This window comes from Leiobunum rupestre, chromosome 1 (genome assembly GCF_980474605.1).
Source record: "Leiobunum rupestre chromosome 1, qqLeiRupe1.1.hap1, whole genome shotgun sequence".
Lineage (NCBI taxonomy): Eukaryota > Metazoa > Arthropoda > Arachnida > Opiliones > Sclerosomatidae > Leiobunum > Leiobunum rupestre.
Window position 1 is genome coordinate 45,049,011 of NC_143384.1, and position 25,824 is coordinate 45,074,834.

The 25,824-nt window shown below is 34.6% G+C and overlaps 1 protein-coding gene across 2 annotated transcripts in view; it reads right to left on the reverse strand.

The window, feature by feature from the left end:
* LOC149963061 (guanylate cyclase 32E) overlaps positions 1-23,256 on the reverse strand; it is a 118,276-nt gene extending 95,020 nt beyond the window's left edge. For both annotated transcript variants that reach the window (XM_090180361.1, XM_090180362.1), the window contains exon 1: positions 22,330-23,256. In XM_090180361.1, the coding sequence (XP_090036487.1) occupies positions 22,330-22,716 (387 nt within the window). In that variant the 5' untranslated portion in view covers positions 22,717-23,256. The remainder of the gene's footprint in view (positions 1-22,329) is intronic.
* Positions 23,257-25,824: the final 2,568 nt, after the last annotated feature.

The following is a 25,824-nucleotide window of genomic DNA, read 5'->3' on the forward strand; positions in this document are numbered from 1 at the left end:
TTATTTCAATTGAATATTCTTTCAATTCAAAATCAAATTTCATTTTTATTTTATTTGGTTAGGCATTTGTTACGCGACAAGGGCTAAGTCATCATAAAATATTAACACATTATTTTATTCCTTTATTTTACGTTTAATTGAATATAATTTATTTCTTAATTTTAATAGAATATAATTTATTTCTTAATTTTAATAGAATATATTTTATTTCTTAATTGTAATTGAATATGTTTTATTTCTTAATTTTAATAGAATATATTTTATTTCTTAATTGTAATTGAATATGTTTTATTTCTTAATTTTAATTGAATATAATTTATTAATTTTGATTTGATAAAACTTTCTTAATTTCAATTTATTAATTGAAATCCAAATTTGAATTAATTTAAATCCAATTTGAATTAATTTAAATCCTAATTTGAATTCATTTAAATCTTAATTTGAATCCATTTAAATCTTAATTTGAATTAATTTTTAAATCCTAATTTGAATTCATTTAAATCCTAATTTGAATTCATTTAAATCTTAATTTGAATTCATTTAAATCTTAATTTGAATTCATTTAAATCTTAATTTGAATTCATTTAAATCTTAATTTGAATTAATTTAAATCCAATCTGAATTAATTTAAATCCTAATTTGAATTAATTTAAATCCTAATTTGAATTAATTTAAATCTTAATTTGAATGAATTTTTAAATCCTAATTTGAATTCATTTAAATCTTAATTTGAATTAATTTAAATCCTAATTTGAATTAATTTAAATCTTAATTTGAATTAATTTAAATCCTAATTTGAATTAATTTAAATCCTAATTTGAATTAATTTAAATCTAAATTTGAATTAATTTAAATCTGAATTGGAATTCATTTAAATCTGAATTGGAATTCATTTAAATCTGAATTGGAATTCATTTAAATCTGAATTGGAATTCATTTAAATATGAATTGGAATTCATTTAAATCTGAATTGGAATTCATTTAAATCTGAATTTGAATTCATTTAAATCTGAATTGGAATTCATTTAAATATTAATTTGAATTCATTTAAATATTAATTTGAATTCATTTAAATCTTAATTTGAATTAATTTAAATATTAATTTGAATTAATTTAAATATTAATTTGAATTAATTTAAATCTTAATTTGAATGAATTTAAATATTAATTTGAATTCATTTAAATCTTAATTTGAGTTCATTTAAATATTAATTTGAATTAATTTAAATATTAATTTGAATTCATTTAAATCTTAATTTGAATTAATTTAAATCTTAATTTGAATTAATTTAAATCTTAATTTGAATTAATTTAAATCTTAATTTGAATTAATTTAAATATTAATTTGAATTTAAAGTTAAATTAGTACTTCATTTGAATTTATTGTTAAGTTGATACTGCATTTGCAGTGGGGTGGCGGAGTGGTTAGCACTTTCGCCTCGCAGCAAGAGGAGCCGGGTTCGATCCCAGCTTGTGGCACTGGGTGAAAACTCGGAACAAATTTTTCTGCGTTGAGTTTGCAAGTTCTTACCCCACTGGTTTAAGGGGTTTTCCCCCGAGATCTTCGGTTTCCCCTTCCATAAAAACTTGTTGAGGTTAACGGTAATAGTGAGTGTAGGGAGCTGTTGGCTCGCGTGGCTTGCAGGGCTTGTCACCACCCTCCTACGCATTGTAACCCGGCCACCTGAATTAAAGGCTTTAAAAGTCGCTCGATGACTTAGGCCTAGGGTGGTGCCTTGGGTATTAGCCTAGCTGATTATTATTTATTTATTTTTATTTATTTGAATTTATTGTTAAGTTGATACTTCATTTTAATATAATGGCAAATTAGTTTTAATATGACGCTTTTAATCCTAATCTCCAGGTTCATCTAAATAGAGGGCTCTAGATTAGCAACGAATTCCCCCTAAATAATAGAGAGGTTAAGCAAAGCGCTCTAGAAGTTTAAACCACAACGTCGGGAGTACCTTTGGCATTCAAAGAGAACCTTTCTTTAAAAAAGCATAAGCGCGCTTTCAGTTCGCCCGCTAACGCAATCAAGAACGTTGGCAATCGAATTTTAAACAATTGCACACCTCTCGCTAACCCAGGGTACACGAAGAATTAAAAACGTCGAAGTACAATCATTTGTTTCTTCGTGTCCCCGGGTGTACCGCGAATGTCTCTCTTTGTACACACGTATTAATTTCGCCCAATTCGCCTTAATTGTACAAAGCCTAGGCGTATTTCAATTCAAACAGGTATTTAGTCGTTTTAACAAGTACGCTGCTACATGAATTCTAAGTTGTTATATATTTTTGTACGTTTTTTTGTTTCCGTTTATAAATTGCCCCCCCCCCCTTCTCCATTTCATTAGCTTTTATTTTATACGCGTTTTCCTCTTTGTTTTTGCTCGTGTTTATTTACACGTGTTTCAAATTTGTCATTTTCTTAAAACCTTTAATTGTTAGTTTTCTTTTCGCCTCGAAGGCATAATAAACGGTCTTTCATACTGTAACGTCCCCCACGTCACAATACCTTTGTCGTGGTTTATTTGCAATATTTTAAGTTTAATTTTTTAAGCTGGTCACCTCGATTTGTTTACAAAGTCTTTTTTAGCTATCACACGAAACCAAACCTTAATGATCACATTTCCCTGCTGCTTGGTTTTGTGCTTGTTGCAGCCTACTTCCGGGGCTAGTAGGCCACACTTTGAAGCTCTCTGGCGCTCTTTAACCGAGGGGTCGGACACTTGCCATTATTTTGTACGGGATTTCGTGATTTCGTATAGATTTTGGCGATTTTATCATTACTTTTTGAAGTGATTTTGGGATTTACCATAGAGAGAGTTAAAAGATTTTGTGATTTTAGACAAAGTGTACGGGATTTTGGTAAATGTCCGACCCCTCGCTTTTAACTCATCGTAGGAAAATGGGGAAAAAACAGGCATACTTCTCAACTCACCTCCTACAACTCCTTCAAATTTTTGCATAACCTTTTGAAAAACCCTGTAGAGCAGCAGCACTCCGTAGCTTGGACCATAGCCACCATTGTGGGCGCGAATTTTTTATTAATAGGAGAAAGCATGGATGACGTAGCACTGCCATTACTCTATACTCTTGGAACTAGTTTGCAGATATCCTAAAGGTCAAAATACCTTTGGCAACGGTGTCAACCAAAACTAAATCTGTGAAAGATTTCAGCTTCTATGTCCGGCGGCATCGAAATATGAATGGATGAGGCCGAGAGAGAATTTCCAAGGGTGCGAGTTAACCCTAAAGACAAATTCTCGCGTTTCTACAAAAGCGGGAAAAGCATATTTAGTAAAACGAGAAAATTGAAAAGGAGTAAAGAATAGCTCTTTGTTTCGGTGACGCGTCAAGATGGTCCTTCAACCTATGGCGAACAAATGAGCCGCCCTGAGGGCCAGCGGAATTTCCAGGCTTAGCAATTTTCAAAGCGTCTCCACGTAGAGCTAGAACGCGTGAGCGGGAATTACAGGTAGCTCTAATTATTCCTTCTTCGCGTTGGATTTTTCGAAAGGCTGCCAGCTACGCGGATGGTTTTAATAACAAAGGAAAGGTTACCGCTGGAATAATTCATATTTTCAACAATGCGGATTCCTGTGAGAAAATACTTTAAATCTGTAATGAACGTTTCGGGGAAATTGAACTCTGTTTCGATTTCTTTGGACAGTCGCTGAATTAAAGTTTCGTTCCAGGCTCGTTTAATCCACCCTGCTTAAATCTACTTTTTTTCATGAAAAAAATATTGAGAAATGAATTAGAAATATTGAAAAAACTAAAACTTAACCTTCACTTTTTGTCGTATGTAATGAGAGCTAGATATAAGAAATTAGGGGACCTTAAAATTAATTTAGCGCGTGAAGGTACGCCACCATGGTAGAGCACAAAAGCAGGTAAATTAGACAGCTATACCTCACAGTGTAAAGATACTGTCACGCGCAAAAACTTAATTTTTAAATCGGACAATTTGAGTATTTTCGAAGAAATGAGGGCTAGATATATGCCTTGGGTATTAGCCTAGGTGATTATTATAAGCAATTTGACCATTTTTTTATTAATAGTTTTAACCGGATTAAGCCACCGATTACAACCGGTTTTAACCATACTGGATTATTTAATTAAAAAAAAAAGCCGTTTTTTTGGTTGTTTCGTTCTCATAATACACTTCTGTGGGCCGATTTTTTAACCCTCATTCCCTTACAATAAGTTTCTTCCTTTTAAATTATCAAATTATTATATATTGGTTCCCTAAAACTGACGATTGCAGTGCATGCCGGTTGATTGTTTTCTTCCCGCTCTGGGTCGAGTGAAAAATTCAACCATAACGCCAGCGGATCGAACCAGCTTAAATAAATATATTTTTCTTTACAATCAATATTTTTGGTGTAACTTTTATTTACTTATTTTAAATGTTAGGGATGTCATTCAGAATTGTGTCTAACCAGCTTCGAAAGGCTGACTTTAAAAATAGTGATCAGCTTTGCATACCATTGTAAATTACCATTGTATATTTTTAATTGGTGTTGTAAGTTGGAAAATTTTCCGGATAATGACTGAGCCCTTTTTTCCGGAAGATTTTCCGTTTTTTACCGACAAAAAAGTTTTCAATCCATGATTAGTCTAATATTGACTGCTAATTTAAATAAAGCGGGCATTTTCGCCTAATTTTTTCGAATCTGAAAGTAAACTAATAGTCTAGACTAGTTTAAACTGATTAAAAATGTAGCACTATAATTTTTTTGTAGTATGTTTACTGAGATTAGACATTTTATATCGATAAAAAGTTAAAAACATTAAAAACCCTTAGAAAGTAATTTATGTTTAAATTTTTTAATTTTCCGCATTTTATTTTTCCGGAAAATTAACAACACAATTTTTAATTGTGCCAATTTAACAAAGTCATATCCGTTTAGTTGGTATATTGTTTGGTGGATCCCATCGAAAATGGGTCAGTTAAGTAGAAATTTAATGTCATTTAAAATTTGCATAAACCTAACTTAATACATTTTTGAAATGATATTAACGTTATTGGAAGTTTTTCGTCTCGTATCTTTTTTTTGTAAAAACGATCGACGGGAAACCCCGCAGCGCGAAAGTAATTATTTTCCTGAAATTGAAAATCTTTATTTTTTTCGATGAAAATTTATATTATAGAGGTAAATATCATGTTTCCCGCTAATGAAATTAAAGTTCGGAATAGATACAGATACAGTAAACAGATGCTGTTTTTACGTACATACTTCATAGATTCTATTCATTTTAATACACGAATTTTCTTTTTCGATTTGTTGTAACGTGTTTTAATATTATATCTAATACATAAAGATGCGTGTTTGTATATATATATATGTTTGTCCGCTGTAGGGTTCTACAGTTTTCAACTTAGGTCAACTACATTTTGTGTTTTATCTCATGGTACCCTGATTGTGGTTTTCGACGGGTACGGTCGGCAAAACAAATTTAATGAATTAAAGTAATTTAATAATTAGGTATATCCGCTATGTACAAGATACTACACTTTGGTCTTAGCAAAAAGACCGAGTTACTTAATTATTTAGGCATACACACGAAAAAAGCGTAAATTATTGCATTTTTTTAAAACGCCTTCTTCTATAGACACTAGGCCTTATAATAAAACACGAAAATCGGACCAAATTAATATATATTCGAGTGAAAAACTCGAAGATCTATTTGGTCCGAGTTTCGCGTCTTTTTGTTTGCTCGAAGACCTATCGATACGAGCTATTAGTAAGTTTTTAAATTTCTTCAAATTTGTTTAGGGTTTAGCTTTATTATCCCTTTTTCATAAGGGACTTATCTACTTATTCGCTAATTTTATCATCCTTTATAATTCAATTATTTAAATAATTATGCCCAAAATCTTTTAATTAAATCTTGTAATTAATAAATAAATATTATCAATGTTATCAACATTAGTTGATTAGTCTTTCGAAACTGGTCAGATCATGTAAAACCATTTTTTCTTTATCAGGAATTAATTAAAGAAAGTTCCTAAATAAACCAGCACGTTTAAACTATAGGGCCGTAGACATAGGGGGGGCAGAAATTTCGTTTATTTATCATTTTAAGCACCAACGATAATTAATTAATGTTGCTATTTTCTATAATTTGTAACTATAACTTCAAATTTCGGGCGCTCTCTGAAACACCGGACCAGATAATAATATAAAAGATACTCCGTGTGCAATAAATAAATAAATAATCAGCTAGGCTAATACCCAAGGCACCACCTTAGGCCTAAGTCATCAAGCGACTTTTGAAGCCATTAATTCAGGTGGCCGGGTTACAATGCGTAGGAGAGTGGTGGCAAGCCCTGCATACCACGAGATAGAGCCAACAGCTCCCTACACTAACTATTACCGTTAACCTCGACAAGTTTTTATAATTTTGACTCTAGTTGACCGCCAAAAATACGACTACAAATTTACTTAAGCATTTTTAAAATCGCCTCTTCGTTGTAAGCCTAACGAAATAAATATTTTTTTTCATTTTGAATTTGATTTAACTTAATCCCGCAGTAAATTTACAAGGAATTTATGTCTAACAGAAACAGTTCGAAAGACCCAGGAAGTACTTTGTCCTTTTTAAGAGTCCGTTCTTTTCCCTCAATGTCCGCAAATAAAACGGCTAGAATCAGCAATTCCGGTTCTAATCCGAGCAACGACACAATTGGAGCGGTAGTCCCCCAAAACAAATAAAACCGGAAGAATCATAAAACCCCACTCTTATCAGGGGCTGTACAGACGGTTTACACAAGTTATTGGTCGGTATAAATGAATCAGGAAAACAAGTCGCCAAAACAGGGATTTCATCCGCTTTCCACCAGAGGGCGACTGTGGACGGATCACAGCCAATTAAACGCTACGCTTACTATGGGTAAGCAAAACTTGGTGACATGTAATCCAGGAAAAAAATTCCTACCACCCGATGTCGAAATGGTCTAAAGGGACCCACGAGCCAAAGAATATAAAGCCCCAGTAATGGAAGGTGTAGCTCCGTCTAGTAGAACTTTTGCGCCTCTCGTTTTTAAAGAGAGACCGGGTTGCGTTAACCGTTTCCGGTTACTCTGATTTGCTTTGCCGGAAGTTTCTAGCGCAGCCAAAACACGCGGCCAATAATACCAATCCTTCCATTCCTGGGGCTTTATATTCTTTACACGAGCTCCTTAAAAATCCCAGAATACGATTGAAGCTAAGTTTTGATATTCACCAACAGTTTTCCTTTTAAAAGGAATATAGAGTTCCATACAAGTGCTGGATCGTGTAATTTCACATTTCGGTTACTAGGTTTATCGACAACAAGGGCTAACTGACGATAATCGAGGAGCGCGTTAAAAATACTACTTTTTGATTTAGAATGTACTCTTTTTAAAATAACAAAGGGGTTATTAAAAATTTAAAATGGTTGTGAGTATCGTCCGTTTGCTAACCACTTAAACATTGACCATGAGATTACCAAAGGCGATTGTCACCCATTGTTTGTCAAAGTTATTACTATACAGGGTGTTTCAAAAGGTTTTGCTAAAATTTGAAGGAGTTGTAGGGGGTGAGTTGAGAAATATGCCTGTTTTCCCCCATTTTCCTACGATTAGTTAAAAGAGCGCCAGAGAGCTTCACAGTGTGTTCTACTAGCGGCTGGAAGTAGGCTGCAACCAGCCCAAAACCAAGCAGCATATAAAAGTAAATTCAACGAGGCACCCTGTTTTTAAGCATAAACTGAACTAATTTTTTTTTACTAGGAACGATACCAGTACCACCATAAGCCTATCATAAGGTCCCCATGCCACAGGGCAGTAGAGCGTTTTCAAAATTTCTACATCTAAAATATACTCTTACTTGGTAGAGCAGCCACGCTCGGGTTGATAAATGCACACAAAACGGGTCTAAATCTCAATTATGAAAAAAAATACCTTCAAAAACAAGTTATCTTATTTCTAAGTTTCATAAGTTATGATTAATCATTTTGCAACGATAAGTGTTAATTTTAAGTTTGAAAGTTATAAAATTGTGAATAAGCCTTGGTTACGGTGCTAAGAGCTGGCGGCGGAAATTTCTCCCGCGTGGTTCCAAGTTTAAAAACGTTCGCGCATGGCTTGTGCGCATGAATCATGCAACGCGCGAAATTCATTTGGGGAAATGCCTAGTTGAGGACGTAGCCACTAGGAGGTGCAGATTTAGAATACCTACCTCTTAATAACGGGTATGTGATCGTCAAAAATTTGGCCTAGACCTTTGCTTATGGGGACCTTATGATGGGCTTATGGTACCACAAACAATTTGTAAGCCACAACACCACTCCACAACTAATATTTTCCATAACCCTCGAAAACCAACCGTATAAACTGTTCCCAAAATATATCATTATCGATGAAAGGAATCGGAACTAAGTATAAAGCGAAGAGTCAAAATAGAGTACCATTGAAACGCTCGAAATCAGGGAATGAAAAGAGGCTCGGGGAAAATTGGCACTAACAAGATCAGAGAGCGCGGAAATCTCGGAGACGCAAAAAGGAAACAACTCGGAATACGAAAACTGTTTATGGCTACTGCCAACGCGGGTACGGTGTCGCTATCTAGCGGACAAATGGGAAACTGGCGGAGCGTGCCGACGGAGGACGCAAAAATCCAATCGCTTCGAAAAGTTTCCGGAGCAGTAAACTCTCCCGCTCAGATAACATCCGCAGTTCGCGCTACCGCAGAAACAGGAGAGAATCGAGAGATGTAGAAATTTACTGTTTTTTACGACATCAACGCCGGAACTCTTTGACACGAAAAAATGTTTATCTATAAATCTCTCTTTAACCCTTAAATCGAAGCCAAATGAATGCTGCCAAGGCTTAGTGGCGTTGTTTATTAAAAGGAGGGTCAGAAGTGGAACATTAACCTCGTCTAGTCTAATGTGACGAAACGCTGTCTTCGTTGCAGCTCTGGCAGCACTAGGAGAGGTTGTGGAACTTTATCTCGAAAAAAAACTTTCATAAAATATGTTTATTTACGCAACACTCTTAAAAAAATCACCGATTTTTTTTCTAGATAGACGGAATATTTGAATTGCCTTATTTCTACGAGATTAAAAATGACAGTTTTAAAATTAGGAAGAGTTTTATGGTATTTTAATCGATGGTGGAGTAACTAAAAAAGTCTTTTTTATTATTGACGCCAGAAAACACGGATATAATCGGTGAATTTCCGAATGAATATTTGAAAATCATTAGCGTCTTATAAAGTTGATACGCGCCAGAAATGTACAACTGAATGAAGCCATATTTCATACACCTTGAGAAGAGAATCACCACATGGCCCTTCTAGTGTTGTGTGGCGACATCTTCAGTAAAGTTGGAATAAACATCCTTCTCATAGAAACGTTCTTAAAATCAGATTTTAAAAGCTTCAAATTGAATATTGTTTTTTTTTAAACCAACTCAATATACGTATATTGGTATGTATCTATTATATATTATATATTTCAATTTACGGACAATAATAGTTTTTTATATAAATAATGTTTCAATAAGTAAAATCATTAGATTATTTCAAAATAGAACGGTTTGCTAGGCTAGGCTAGGCTAATACCCAAGGCACCACCTTAGGCCTAAGGATAAGTCTATAATATTGTTCCATAAGTTTGCCACTTTGGGGAATATTTTACTGAGAGCTACTAACGGAGTGACGTCATCACAAGAAGAAAATCTCCCCCTAGCGAGGCACTATCAAAGGCTACGTGTGACGCGTTAGCAAGCGGACGCGAAACGGCTACGAAACCCGTAATGCAGTCTGTCTTGCGAATAGCTCTCAGTAAAACTTTTTCATGTGAAGAATACTAACAATGTAAGTGTCACACCCTTATAACAATATTATACACTTATGGCCTAAGTCATCGATCGACTTTTAAAGCCATTAATTCAGGTGGCCGGGTGGTGGCAAGCCGTTCGTGCTTCAGCTCCCTACACCTAGAACAAACACAAGGAGAACACAGCTAGTCTTTAAACTCGCTAACGCACTGTTGTGTACAAATTTCATTGGACGAGCCTTTTCGCTGAACGTTTTACGAAAAAGGGAAGACAATTTCCGAATTTTCCCCTTCCGACGGCAGCAGGCGCTAAACCGTCTAACCAATGAAAAATGTACACAAGAAAATGCACGGCTTTTGCCGGGTTGCGTCCTTGTGTGGGGTGCTGTGTTTGTTACTCCTAGCCTACACTAACTATTATCGTTAACCTCAACACGTTTTTATGAAATGGGAAACCGAAACACTAGAGAGAAAACTCCCTTAACCAGTGGGGAGAAAATTTCCAAACTCAACGACGAAGGAGTTGTTGATTTTTTTATAAAACCATTTTCTATATTTTCAGTTGTGCATTATATTGTATACACATAATTTAAATCAACAACATGAAAATGAAGTTAATATTTTGGTTATTTCAATAAAACCTAAGCAAATCACAGAACCGCTATTAAAACGCAATATCTAAAGATGATTAAAATTATTATTATTAAATTTATTTAGATCGCAATTTGGAAAATTAAAAATTTATATATGCGAGGGCAAATACGGTGGCTTTAAATTTAATTTTCTGCCGTCACGCCTTCCGCTTTAAACGATTTAATTCTACAAACACCATATAGTACAGAGGTTCAGTAAAGCCCCGTAGAAGTAGTAGTATCGTCAGAGCGCGTCGACAACAATGCCAAGTTATCTTGACTTTACGGCTAGAAAGCACCGTGGAAGCCTAGACGTTCATAACGTCTGACGCTTAACCCTTTTATTCGAACTGAATGCGAAATAAGAGCTTATAAATATAGACAATAGTGTGATGGGATAAAATTTAAAACGCGATTACCGGTTTCGCGGGCAGAGGTCGCCACTTATTCGGAGCAACTTGAAACTTTGCAGTCCTTCGCCAGATATAATCGCTTTCCAACGAAAGAGAGACTGAGTTCCAAATAATAGAGCAGCTGAAAGTCGTCCGCTTTGAAAGAGGCATTTTAGCCGTTGAAGAGTCAGAAAAGTAGTTGCCAGAAGACAACGCTTAAGAAAAGTTAGGCTACAGACATGACCATCCTCAGTTCGCAAATGTGGTAACTCCATAATACCAATTTCGTGATATAAACTAATAACATCTTTCTTATTTCCACATTATTTAAAGGGAGTATAAATAGTGTTCGGCAGTCAATTAATTTTTATCCATGAATAAAATAAACTCTACTATATTTAAATAATATTTATTTAAATAACCAATATGTTGGTTATAGTTGAATAAAACTTGTAAAATGTTTAAATAATCGAAAGTGAATAAACCTACTATTTAAATAAAACAAACAATTATTTAAATAAATATCACTTTTATTCAAATAAATGCTTGGTTGCGTAAAAAACATAATTAAATAAGTTAAAATGATATTCTTTTTACCAACGTTTTTTAAATAAATCGGAAAATTTGTGGATAATGAATAAACAATTCCGAACACTAACGACGTACGTATAAACGTATTTTTTTTTAAATTCGGGCTAGCATATTACGTTTTAATTTATTTTAGTAAAATTCGGTAGCTTCAGTAGGAGATTTCTCTTAAAATATTAAAATTATTAAACTTTTATGATAATTAAAATGTGATCCTTCGATTTTTTTTAATAGATTTAATTGTCACATTTTTTTAAAATAATTGGCGCATAAATAAACCACTCTCTGACTGTCTTGCCCCCCTGTCGAAAAAAAATGCCAGATCTAAGCATAGAAAATTCTCAGTCGCAGCTGCACAAACTCTATAAACGGCTATGAATTATCTTTTATTTAAAGGACTATTACCACATTTTACAACTCAAAGTATTATTCAAAATATTGTGAAAATGTCTTATTTGCATTGTAAAATTTGTATATCTTGAATGAAATATATATTTTGCAGTTTCTAAGAAGTTACTAACTTTATTACAGTCTAGGAATTTACATTTAAATCTCTGGAAGATAGTATTTGTATCTAAGAATCACCCATTAAGCAATTGATTAAGGCCCTCGAATTTTCATGTACCCAAGAATCTCAACTTCTGGGACCTTCCGATATATAACGTTTTCGAACTGAGATCTCGCAAAATTCAATTATTGTTTCCGCGGAACCCAGCGAGAGCAACTCAGAATTCATTAATTTCACATTTACATTTATGGGATCGCGGAGAAACTTAGTCTACTGAATATAAAATTTTAGCACCAGAGAATAACTTCGAAAGCGATAAATTATGGATAGCGGTATAATTCGGAACCGTAACATAATTTCTTATTTCCAGACTGGTTATAGGGACTTCTGAAAGTGCGTGGTTCATTTAAGAGATTGAGTTACAACTGCCCGTATTCCTGAAATGCAATTAGGGGGAGGTTTCTATGGGAATGAGATTATGAGGCGGCACACGCAAATCAGATCACGCCGCGAATATTCAATTTATATTGTATTAATAAATTGTTGAATTTCTTTCTTTTAACGTTAATTGGGTCCCGGCGAGCGTTAAAGGGGAACGGTCAAGCTTTAACCAGTTAGATAGCCCTATAGCCCATTAAAAACTAAACTTTATGGCGAAAACCGCATCAAAAAAAATTGAGTGGTTAATTTTTAATAAAATAAAGAAATTTCGGGAAATCGAAAAGCGCGCGTCCGCCGCGACACCTGGTGAGAAGTCGGTGAGACAGAAAAACAACGTAAAAGCGCGCGCTGCTGAAGACGCAAAAAATTTGTTTTGCACGCGCGGCGCGTTCCAGTTATAAGAGACTTAAGCCTAAGCTGCGCGATTTTAAAGTTAGGATAGTTCGCAAATCGCTCATACGGGGTTAGGTGCGCTGGCGGCAGCCCCTAAGATGGCGGCGACAATTCAAACCCAAACACCTGGCGTTATTTTTCGTTTCAACTTTTTGGGCCAAAAGCTATTTTTTCAAGACAAAAAAGGTACGTGTTACTATATTGAACGTCTTGTTAATCTTTTGATACGGAAATAAGGCCATTTTTGGAAAAGCTTGGCCGTTCCTTTTTAAACTTATGAAATAATCCTAATTAAATCAGTCGTGTAGCGAAACGTACCTAATGTACGAGTTTTACTGTACAAGCCTAAAGTGTTGGTTAGATATAAAATTAAAATTATGTAAGTTTCATTTAAAATCAGTACTAAATGATACTGCTACTGCGTGGATTAAACCATACAAAATCACCTGCCGCCGCCACCATCCCTCTGTAAAGGGTGGGAGGTTCAAGAATTTTGAAAGTTTCGGGCTGTCAAGGCCATATAATTCGTCACGTGGTCGACAAAACGTTCCGTTTGAAATGGGGGTTTACATTAGAAATACAGTGTCCATGTTAAAACTTCATATAAGTAGCAGCCAGGAGCATCAAACACAGCACCCCACACAAGGAGAACGCAGCTAGCCTTTAAACACGCTATCGCAGTGTTGTGTACAAATTTATTGGAGTTTTAAATCCAATGTTAATCAGCAGAGCTACCCTACACTAACTAACGAAACTAGTAAGAAATCATAACGTAGTAATTTAAAAAGACAAACGTTTATTAAGAATGAATACTTTACAAGATGAACGACATATTAGGAGTGACGGCAATAATAAACGCTGTAAGCGAATATATATACACATAAGGTTAAAAAATAGTAAGGTAAGATTAGTGATTAAAAATATCTTATTTACAATAAACATTTTTTTAACCTATTAAAAAAACTAAACGAGAAAAGCCGATAACGCTTTTTTATCTTCAACACTCGCCCTCGTTGACGACTTTCTCGTACTGCCGCAAACTGAGATTCTGACGGTGGCGGGTGAAGATTTCTTTAGGTAGTGGCTTAGTGAAAATGTCGGCCAGCTGTTCTTCACTCGGGATATACATAACATCGATGACGCCCTCTTCGACCAGTTCACGAACGTAGTACTGACGAATACTGATAAGTTTCGTTCGGCGATGAAACTCAGGATTTCTGATGAGTTTAATGGTCCCTGCATTGTCGACTCGGAGTAAGGGTACATCATCGTCTACGTTGAGACCCAGGAAAGACTTGATTCGTTCAATCCAGACGACGTCCTTGACTGCTTCAGTGGCAGCAACCAGCTCGGCCTCTGTGGTTGATAAGGCGGTGGATTGTTGCTTTCTACTCGCCCATGTGACTGGAGTGGTACCAATTAAGCATACGATTCCAGATGTTGAACGTCTCGTTTTTTCACAGCCGGCGTAGTCAGAGTCGCTGTAAGGATTTGTTGTCATAGAATCGCCTGCCTTGAATAGGAGACCAAGTGTAGAGGTCCCTCTAAGATATCGAAAGATCCTTTTCACCCAGTTCCAGTCGGCGACTGTGGGGTTGGCCATAGCTTGTGACGCTCGATTAACAGCGTACTCTATATCAGGTCGTGTTCCTGTGGCTGCGTATCTGAGACTTCCGATGGCTGAGACATATACGGTCGTTGACTCAAAAAACTCTGCTCTGATCGGTAGTGTCTGGACTGCTGGTGGGAGTTTTTACTGGTTTGCAGTTCTGCATGTTAAACCTCTCCAGGATTTTTTCGACATAGGCGCTCTGGTGTAGAAATATAGACCCGTCTTTCAACGTATCAATTTTCAGACCAAGCGGAGGATCGACCATCTCGTAGACATCGTGTTTCTTCATTGCTGAGAGCTCATCTGACATTGCCTTCTGCCATTCTATGGATTCGCTGCTGGAACGTGCTTCGCTGGCAGTCTGTGGTAATGTGTCGCAGATCAGGAAGGCTTTATTTGTTGGATGACAGGTATGACACGACTGAACTTTCTTGAGAGTTGAGCGATCTCTGAGTACCGGACCACTCTTCTCAGAGCGGTTGTCTGACATTTCGTCAGAGACTGTTGCCTCATTGTGTCCGGTAGCCACGTCTTCCGACGCTTCGACGGATTTGGTTGTCTCTTCGTTTGAGTAGTCGACAGCTCTGGTTGGCATGCCCGATGGTGCATTAGTGGCTCTGGTTGGTCCGTCTTTTGATGAGTTGGTGGCTCTGGTAGGCCGGTTTTCGCAAACGAAATCGTCGGTCAATTTCTCGCCCTGGCTAGACAACTCCTCAGAGACAGGAATCCAGGAATCAGGAACGCACGTCTGGGGATTGAATTTCACATCTCGAGATCTTAGTACATCGTCCAGCTCTGGAACATAAACTCGATATCCGTCTGCATTGTCTTCATAGCCAACCAGGAAACCTTTATACGCCTTCCGAGACAGCTTCTTTCGCTTCTCTTTTGGTATGTGGACAAAGCACTCAGTGCCAAAGACACGCAGATGCTGGATCGATGGGTTTGTCGTCCCTGTCCACAATTCGAACGGCGTCTTCCCAGCAATGCATGTAGGTGCTGTTCGGTTCAGGATATAGACGGCCGTGTTCACCGCTTCAGCCCAGAGTTTCGGTGGTAAGTCCGATCTGAAATGCAACATGGCCCTTACAGACTCCATAATCGTACGATTTTCTCGTTCAGCGACCCCGTTCTGATCAGGCGTGTATGGCATGGACTTGCGGTGATGTAACCCTTCTTGAGACGTCCATTGACGGAACTCTTCATTGACATGTTCAGTCCCATTGTCTAACTAACTAACTAATGAAACTAGTAAGAAATCATAACGTAGTAATTTAAAAAGACAACCGTTTATTAAGAATGAATACTTTACAAGATGAACGACATATTAGGAGTGACGGCAATAATAAACGCTGTAAGCGAATATATATACACATAAGGTTAAAAAATAGTAAGATAAGATTAGTGATTAAAAATATCTTATTTAAAATAAACATTTTTTTAACCTATTAAAAAAACTAAACGAGAAAAGCCGATAACGCTTTTTTATCTTCAACAAAATTTCATTGGACGAGCCTTTACGTTGCACGTTTTACGGAAAGGAGAAAGATAATTTTTCCCTTCCGACGGCAGCAGGCGCTACAGCATCTAACCAATGAATATTGTACACAAGAAAATGCACGACTTTTGATGGGTTGCGTTCTCCTTGTGTGGGGTGTTGTGTTTGTTGCTCCTAGATTCAAACATTCTAAGATTATATATTAAACTTATTATTTACCATGGTGAATATTAGTAGAAATTATGTTTAATTCAGAGAAAACGGCATGGTATTAGAAGATAAAACTTATTTTATACAAGACGTTTCGAGCCGAGGCTCTTCTTCAGTCGTTCGTTAGTTCTAAGAGTGGAGTGCTGTGTTTGTTGCTCCTAGGTAGCAGTATCTTATTATTAATTTTAAATCTATATTCACCATGGAACATAATTTTAAAATTTATGTAAGTTTCATTTTAAGGTATAATGTTTTATTCTTCAGTTTGTAATTAAACTGTGTCGTACATGGAACTTAAATCAAGGTTTAATTTCCTTCCAGTATTGATACATCACGTGCAGTTGCAACTGAAGGGTATTTTCTGTTATTTGTAAAATACGCTTCCAATATAATAGATACAATAGTAGGGGTGTTTATTAATGATTTAATATCGTGTCAGTGATTGATTTAATTATTAACGATTTAAACGCACCCTCGCAAGCTCAAAATTTGTGTTAGCGTCGAGTTCGGGACTACTTATTTTCTTTCAATTTTTTCCATTAGATAGTAGCGGCAATGAGAGTAGCGGAGGTTTATCTAACTACGCCGTACAGCCAAAGGTAGCGGAGAGAGGATTTTCAGCCCCCTGGAGTGACTGATTTCTAACTCTTTGGGGCATATAGTTCATTCCTTCCCACATATACTTGTACTCTAAGGTTCGACTTTCGCAATAAAGATTGAAGTGAGATTGGAACAGCTCGTAGCACGCGTCGCGATAGACTCCAGTGCCATCTCTTTTTAATCAAACAACTAAAAGCTACCTATGTGAGAAAATTCAGCTGGCGAGAGTGCGTTTAAATTAGAATAGTCCAAATCGAATATAGTATACTTCACCTTAACTAACACCAGTTAGCCCAAGCTTCTGCTAAACCTGGTACCAAAAATTATTACTCCATCTTAAGGAGTTACGAATGAATAACCGAAAGTAGTTGTTTTAGTAAATTTTGCCTATATTTTATTGATTACCTAAATTCGAATCAACTTAGGAAACCTAGTTAGGTCTGATTTGGGTATCATAAGTCGTAGGTCTTCCGTAAAAAAGTATAATAAACTCTAGTTAAACCAAAATGGTAATGAAAATAGTTATCTTCAAAAGGAAAACTAGATTGAAATTAAAACTCATAAACATTTAAAAACTCGAGCCTGAGTAGGCTGAGTACCACGCAGGTACGTGTTTCAATTATTAATTAATTATATAATGATCTCCTAAGATATGTATTTTATATTTTTGGTGTGACCAAACGGTGTCATGGATTCAAATTCCCAATGGTCCAAAATCAACATGGCCAAAGTATTACAGTAACCTAGAATAATTGATTACTATCAAGGCTACTTCTGCGCTTGCGTACCCAACCAGACGGTGAAAAATCAAATCCCCTCGTGCTGGAATCGAACCAACTTAACCACCTTTGGGCTTAAGTCCCAAAGCCACAACCATTGAACGTTCAATTTGGTCGTATTCGAATGTAATTACCCTGGATTTTAATTTAGCCGTTGTTGAGTACAGTGGTATGCCGAAGTATCTTAAACTCAACTAGTTTTAACGGGTCTGAATATACGGTAGTCATATATATGAGGAGTATTTTTTATAGCGCAAGATTATTTGTAATAGAATTATAACAAAAACAGTTCTTCGAACTGAAAAAACAGTTCTTCGAACTGAAAAAACAGTTTAGAGCTCGTTAAATGTGCAGCCTTAAAGGGACATATATTATTTTTATTGTTGATTAATATGTCAAATTCATTTAAAGTATTAAAAAATATTCCTGTGAACAACAGAATGACGTCATTCCGCCTTTCAAATCACAGTCCACTGCTCCTCTAATTTTTAACTCAAAATCTTTGATCCAATTTTGCCCACTAAGGTATCCATATTTATTTTCGTCCCTACACATTTAACATAAAAATTTTAAAATTTATTCTTATTATTATTTTATTTTTGTTGCAGATTATTGCAATAAATAATTTTGAGTTAAAATCATTTATTTTATGAAAAATATCCCTGCTCTATAAAAAGACTACTTGTCATATATTAAAGTAACCTAATTTAATATACCGTAACCTAACCTTAATTCCACAAAACACTACAAAAACTATTATTATCAGTCGATTACCTTTTTTACAACTAGCGAAAAAGTAACCAGGTGATGTTATCAGTGAAACAATTCCGTATATTCGTTTCTAATCAAATGATTGTAATGCTAGTAGTGCATTTAACCTTGACAAACAGCTCGAAAGGGAATGCGTTAAATTAAAGCACTTATAGTATTATTTGGCTCGCGAGGCATGCAACCGTCATCCTATACGCCTTGTTACCCGATCAACTGATTTAAAGGCATTAAAAGTCACTATAGTTGACTTGGGCCTAAGGTGGGCCTTGGGTATTCCTAGCCTATTTATTTATTTATTATTTTCAAATTTTATAGCTTATTTATTTATTTATTATTTAGTATATTATTTAACAAACCCCAGTATTTGACCTTTAAATTTACAAGTAGTGATCAATTGAAACTAGAGGTCGGCGGTCGATTAATTTTTATCCATGGATAAAATAAGTTCGGCGATATTTAACCAATATTTGAATAATAATTGTGAAATGTTTAAATAATCGAAAGTGGATAAGCCCATTATTTAAACAAAACCAACAATTATTTAAATAAATACCATTTTAATTCAAATAAATGCTTGGTGCGTAAAAAAACATAATTAAATAAGTTAAAATTATATTCTTTTTACCAACGTTTGTTAAATAAATCGGAAATTTTGTGGATAATGAATAAACAATTCCGAACACTAATTGAAACAGCGGTTCCCAAATTTCCTATTTTAAAGATCACCATTGTTTACGGATCGTAATTATGTTTCAAATCGACCATTTGAGCACCCCAATCATTATCCTCGAGAATTTTCTACCTTCTAAGTCGGAAAAGGAACTCCAACATATTTTTGCTTCTGCTCGTTAAAACCTCTGTGGATAGCGACGGTCAAAGAGGGCATTTTCGAAGGAGCAATTTTGACATCGGTTTGGAAGCTGCGTTTAATCCCTTCGACGCGCCGACAGAGAAAGAGCTATGGCGAGAATTGGAAGCGGAAAAGACCCTTCCTTTCGACGCAGAGGGCTCAAATTTTGAACAAATTAACACTAAAGCAGCTCAGAACCACCGTCGACCACTTCAAATATTACCGTCTACAAATTTTACACCTACCGAGACTGCTAGGTCAACAAACCCTGCGAAAATGACTTGATCCCATGAATGATATACCCAATTTTAGGTAAAATTTTACAATAAAATTTGATCAACCATTTTCGTTAGAGAAATTTCGCATGTTATTTAATCACATGAATTAAATTGAGCTATCCATTATATGGCACTGTTATATGCAATCTTACTGCCACCATTACATCTGATTACGTTAAATCAGTTAATCTGATTACGTTAAGTCAGTTAATCAATTACGTTAAATCAGTTAATCGATTACGTTAAATCTGTTAATCTGATTACGTTAAATCGGCTAATCGATCACGTTAAATCGGTTAATCGATTACGTTAACTCAAATAATCGATTTCGTTAAATCAGTTAATCAATTACGTTAAATCGGTTAATCGATCACGTTAAATCGGTTAATCGATTACGTTAACTCAAATAATCGATTTCGTTAAATCAATTAATCGATTACGTTTAATTAGTTAATCGATTACGTTAACTCAAATAATCGATTACGTTAACTCAGGTAATCGATTATGTTTAATTAGTTAATCGATTACGTTAACTAAAATAATCGATTACGTTAACTCAGGTAATCGATTACGTTAACTCAGGTAATCGATTACGTTAACTCAAATAATTGATTTCGTTAAATCAATTAATTTTTAGCGCTAAATCAGTTAATTAAATACCTAAAACCGTTAATTGTGATAAATTTACAAGTCACCTCAAAGAAAAACCGAAGTAAAATTAGTTATGTGATTTTTTGCTTTAAAAAAGTGTTTTTAAATGGTTTGATGACTACAACTCGGCTGTCCCATGGCAAAACCTTTTAAGCAACACGATCGTAATTTTGAGATATTTGACTTTATCAAAACCTATGTTATAAGATTTTAACGTGGTTTTAAATGCGAAAATTAGAATATCCAAAACCCAAATAAATAGGTAAATATTTATGACTTTTACCTGAAACTTTTACAGTACTTTTGTACATGCCTTAGTAATACTTATGCGTAAAAATCTAATTTTTCAAAAATTTGTTGGTTAAAAGGTTTTGCCATGGGGCAGCCGAACTACGAGTGTTAAAAACCGCAGTCTTTATAACGAATACTCACGATAAAAATAATTTTGTTCAAAATGCCCTCAAAACGTTGCGTGGTTTTCGCTTTCTGGTGACGTAAGGATATATTAAAATTCACCCTGCATAAAATCGCTCGAAAAATATAATTTTCATTTTAACCTTCCCGGCAACAAACAAACAGACAGTTTCAGCAAACGGACGAAATTTCATAAGCGCAAACGTCAGCGTCAAATTAACTATCAAAGCTACAGGTATGATATCACGCAATGACTTCAAAGATTTAATACGAATGACTTTCCAATATGTACTTGCTACTTGATAAACGATATTTAGAGAAAAACTTATATAATCGTTCAGAAGCTTGCGTTTATTTTAAAGTGACTAAGTTAAATGGTGTAATAGCCACCTTGCGAAAAGGTACTACACTTTCACGATCTTAGCACTACGACAAAGAAGCTTAATATTAAATAGCAAAAATATTTTATAAAAAGTCATTTATTTTGTTGATGAGAGATGATACTACACTTTGATCTTAGCCATAAGACGAAGAATCTAATAATTATATAAAAAAAATACAACAAATTAATCTTTAGTGTTTTATTTTTAAAATAGTAGTTGTACCATTAGGCTAATAACATAGTAGCAATAAGTATGACAATTCGAAAAGTTATCACCAGTCATGTTCCGAGTTATTGGGTAAATAAAGATTTAGTTCTTAACAGAGCCCCCTAGTTAGTGTAGGGAGCTGTTGGCTCGCGTGGCATGAAGGGCTTGCCACCAGCCTGCTACGCATTGTAACCCGGCCACCTGAAATAATGGCTTTTAAAGTCGCTTGATGACTTAGGCCTAAGGTGGTGCCTTGGAAAAGACGAAATATATACTATTAACATAAGTGTATAATATTGTTACATAACCGTGACACTTCCTACTCTTCACATGCAAACGTTTTACTGAGAGCTATTCACAAGACAGACTGCATTACGGGCTTCGTCGCCGTTTTGCGTCCGCTTGCTAACGCGTCACACGTATAGCCTTTGACAGCGCCTCGCTGGGTGGAGATTTTCTTTTGATGATGACGTCACTATGTTACTAGCTCTCAGTAAAATATTCCCCAAAGTGACAAACTTATGGGACAATATAATAGACTTATACTACTACCAAGGACAATAATATACTACTACTAAGGACAATAATATACTACTACCAAGGACAATAATATACTACTACTAAGGACAATAATATACTACTACCAAGGACAATAATATACTACTACCAAGGACAATAATATACTACTACTAAGGACAATAATATACTACTACCAAGGACAATAATATACTACTACTAAGGACAATAATATACTACTACCAAGGACAATAATATACTACTACCAAGGACAATAATATACTACTACTAAGGACAATAATATACTACTACTAAGGACAATAATATACTACTACCAAGGACAATAATATACTACTACTAAGGACAATAATATACTACTACCAAGGACAATAATATACTACTACCAAGGACAATAATATACTACTACTAAGGACAATAATATACTACTACCAAGGACAATAATATACTACGAACTTCAGTTGCGAGTCTAAGTCGGAGAAGCTAGGCCAGAGTAACATTGTAGAAAAAAGGTTCGGTAAGAACATTAGCCAATAAAACAATAGGAAGTGTCATACTTATCATTATTTTATTTTGAACATTATTGAAGAAATCTATCGACTGTGAGCGCGTCGGCCCTCGTTCACATCAATAGACGCAAACTAATTTTGACACGGCGCGCGCGTCAAAATGAATAATAGTGGGAAATAGCAGCTTGGCAGCAGCGGGCGCTAACGGCCGCGGAAATTAAGAGTGCCAACGCAACCATCAATCAAATCAAAGAGGCAACTTACGTATGAGATCATGGGCAGATTGAAAGCGGCGGCCATCCGGCCTTCGTGGACGCACGTTTCTTGGGGTCCAATGTAAGCCGACACGTTCCGGGTCCACAACATCGCGGTCTTCAGAATACTCTCACCTTCTTCGCCGTAGGTCTCGGCCACCGTGAAATTCAAAGAGTGACCACCGAGCAAAGAGTGTTCCCTGTTAATTTCGTCGATGGCCAGCGAAATAGCCCCGCTAATGGTCAACCCGGGTCGGGAATATCCGTGCTCGTGAGGTCTTCTTTGGGAACCGGTCAAATATCCGATGGTAAAGGTCTCCGCCGATGCCGGTTGGTTCAAAATCGGACACAAACACAGAATTAGGCCTAAAATCAGGGCGGAAGCGACGCCGAACATATTTGCTCCCGATAAAATCTAGGTTGAATCACTCGCGAAAACAACGCGAGTGACGATGAGGGCTGTCAATTACAGTTGGATAAACACTCGTAACCCGTATCACTGGGTCTATGAACTTACAAAATCCCGATTGGAATGATTAGTTACGTAATGTCGTTGTACATTAACGCCTTATTCGAAGTAATTTTCATAGTTGCTTTTCTATAAACTATAAAAACATCGCGGCATTTCGATAAATAGTGACGGTAACTCGCTGAAATTCATTTACGTCTAACGCGGGAAGTCAACGACACCGATTATTCGTTCGAAACAATCGGACGCGAAAAAAATGAACAGCTCGCACCGTACCTCTGTAATAATCCGACGGGGATATTCTACAAGTCGCGCGATTACCGGATCACTGTAGCGCTTCCGGAAATAAATCGGAAATTACGTCGGTTGCGGGGAAAAAAGGACTCATTTTGACTTTCGGACGAGATGGGGGATTGCCGGGTTTAGCGTGCAGCCTACGCGCCGACTAATAGCGACCTTACTCGCCGAAAGTTGAATCGGTTCTGCTGCGGGGAAGTGTCACTAGTTCTCTCAGCCACGAGGTCCGTTAGAAGAGGCGGGAAGAACTGGCTAAAAGGGGGCGCTAGGGATAGTGATGTTTCGGGGATGTTGCGGGGTCGCCACGGATCAGAGCCGGAGGCGCTGATTCATTTCTACCACTATTTTTATCGTTAAGGCTTTCGTTAGGGTGCCTTCATATGTCACGGGCTGAGGCGGAGGTAGCCGATACTCACTTTTCTGCGGGTGCCATCCTTATGTTTAATTATTTTTTTTATAATTCTGCAGAGGCCTAGCTGGAGAAGACTCATAATCGAATAAAAGAGAAAAAACAGGTGCACTTTCGGTTTTTACGCTACTTTCTGGAGGTTTTGAACATCAAAAGTTTTGATGTTGCGGGTTCTGTTTTTTTTTTTTTTTTTAATTTTCGCGGCTGTCATATTATATTCTGATTTGACGGTTGACACGTAGAAGGTGAAGATTTCGAGGGAAATACCTTATTTTCTTTTAAAATATATTAAAAATAAATGTATCAATCACTTAGATGCACACTTCAAGTAAAATAATTATCGACTTCTTACTATTTAAGAGATTGGAATGTTGTATCTTAATCAGATTTTTTTTTTAATTTTAGAATTGATTGAATTTTATATAATTTATGACGCTTTTACAGAAAGCATTTTAATTTTAATTAATACACCATTTCAACACAAAGTTAAATAATTTTTTAATTATTTTAAATCACTTTTTGAATAAAATCAGGGCCGTCATTTCCGGATTTTTCAGAAGGGGGCAAAATTTGATTGTCCAGGGGCAAAACGCGTTGAATTTATTATTTGGATACTGAGCGAGTAAAAAACTTTTTTAATAAAAAATCTTTTAATAGTGTACTGTAAAACGTTGTCGAAGTCTTCTTTTCAGTATGTTATACACTAGTCTGGAGTTAAAAACCATATTATTTGGATATTTAATCGAAATAGTTATTGCACCAATCATGAAATTAAACAGTGCATTTCTAATGTAGCAAATTTATTAATGAACCTTTTTAGATAAAGAAATTCAGGGAGGGGCAAATGCCTCCCCCCTTGCCCCACCTAAATGACGTTACTGAGTAAAATCATAAAATCCCAATCTCGATTTAAAATAAAGACGCAAAAATAAATTAAGATTAAAAATTAAACTGATTTTAAATGGCATCTTGATTTATAACTTAAACGACATCATTGATTTAATTAACAAACTAAATTAAATTAATTAATTGATGGAAATATCCTCCTCCGAGATTTAAATTAAATTTGGTTTAATTAGAAATTTAATTTTTTTATTAAAATCTAACCAGTTATTTAAATCACATTTTAAATCTAATTATTAAACTCACCATTCGATTCAAATAATTTAAATCATGATTTAAATAAAATTAAAAAATCCCAATCTCGATTTAAAATGAAGTCACTAAATTAAATCAAGATTAAAATTAAACTGATTTAAATTACATCTTGATTTATTTAAATGAAATTAAATTAGTTAATTTATTGAAATAAGCTTCTCGGAGATTTTTATTTACTTTGATTTAATTAGAAAATTAAATACACCGAGTGATTTCAATTTTATTTGTTTAAATCACATTTTAAATCAAATCAGTTATTTAAGTTTTATTGGTTTAGATCATATTTTAAATCAAATCAGTTATATTAATTAAGCTAATTTAAATTGATTGATTTAAATTATTTCCATTTAAATCAAATCAGTAATATAAATTAAGCCAATTTCGATTGCTTGATTTAAAATAAATCCATTTAATACAATGGATTTAATTTATATCAATCAAATTAAATCACTTTTTAAATAAAATCAAAAAATCCCTACCTCGATTTAAAATTAAGTAACTAAATTTAATCAAGAATAAAATTAAACTGATTTAAATTACATCTTCATTTATATAAATTAAATTAAATTAGTTAACTGATTGAAATAACCTCCTCAGAGATTTCTATTAAAATTGATTTAATTAGAAAATTAAAGTCACCGATTGGTTTAAATCATATTTTAAAATTAATCAGTTATTTCAATTTTATTAATTTAAATCGCAATTTAAATAAAATCAGTAATTTATATCCCAATTTAACTGAAATCAGTAATTTAAATCACAATTTAAATTAAATCAGTAATTTAAATCACAATTTATATTAAATCAATAATTGAAATTAAACCAGTAATTTAAATCACAATTTATATTAAATCAATAATTTAAATTAAACCAGTAATTTAAATCACAATTTATATTAAATCAATAATTTAAATTAAATCAGTAATTTAAATCACAATTTATATTAAATCAGTAATTTAAATCAATAATTTAAATTAAATCAATAATTTAAATTAAATCAATAATTTAAATTAAATCAATAATTTAAATTAAATCAATAATTTAAATTAAATCAATAATTTAAATTAAATCAATAATTTAAATTAAATCAATAATTTAAATTAAATCAATAATTTAAATTAAATCAATAATTTAAATTAAATCAATAATTTAAATTAAATAAATAATTTAAA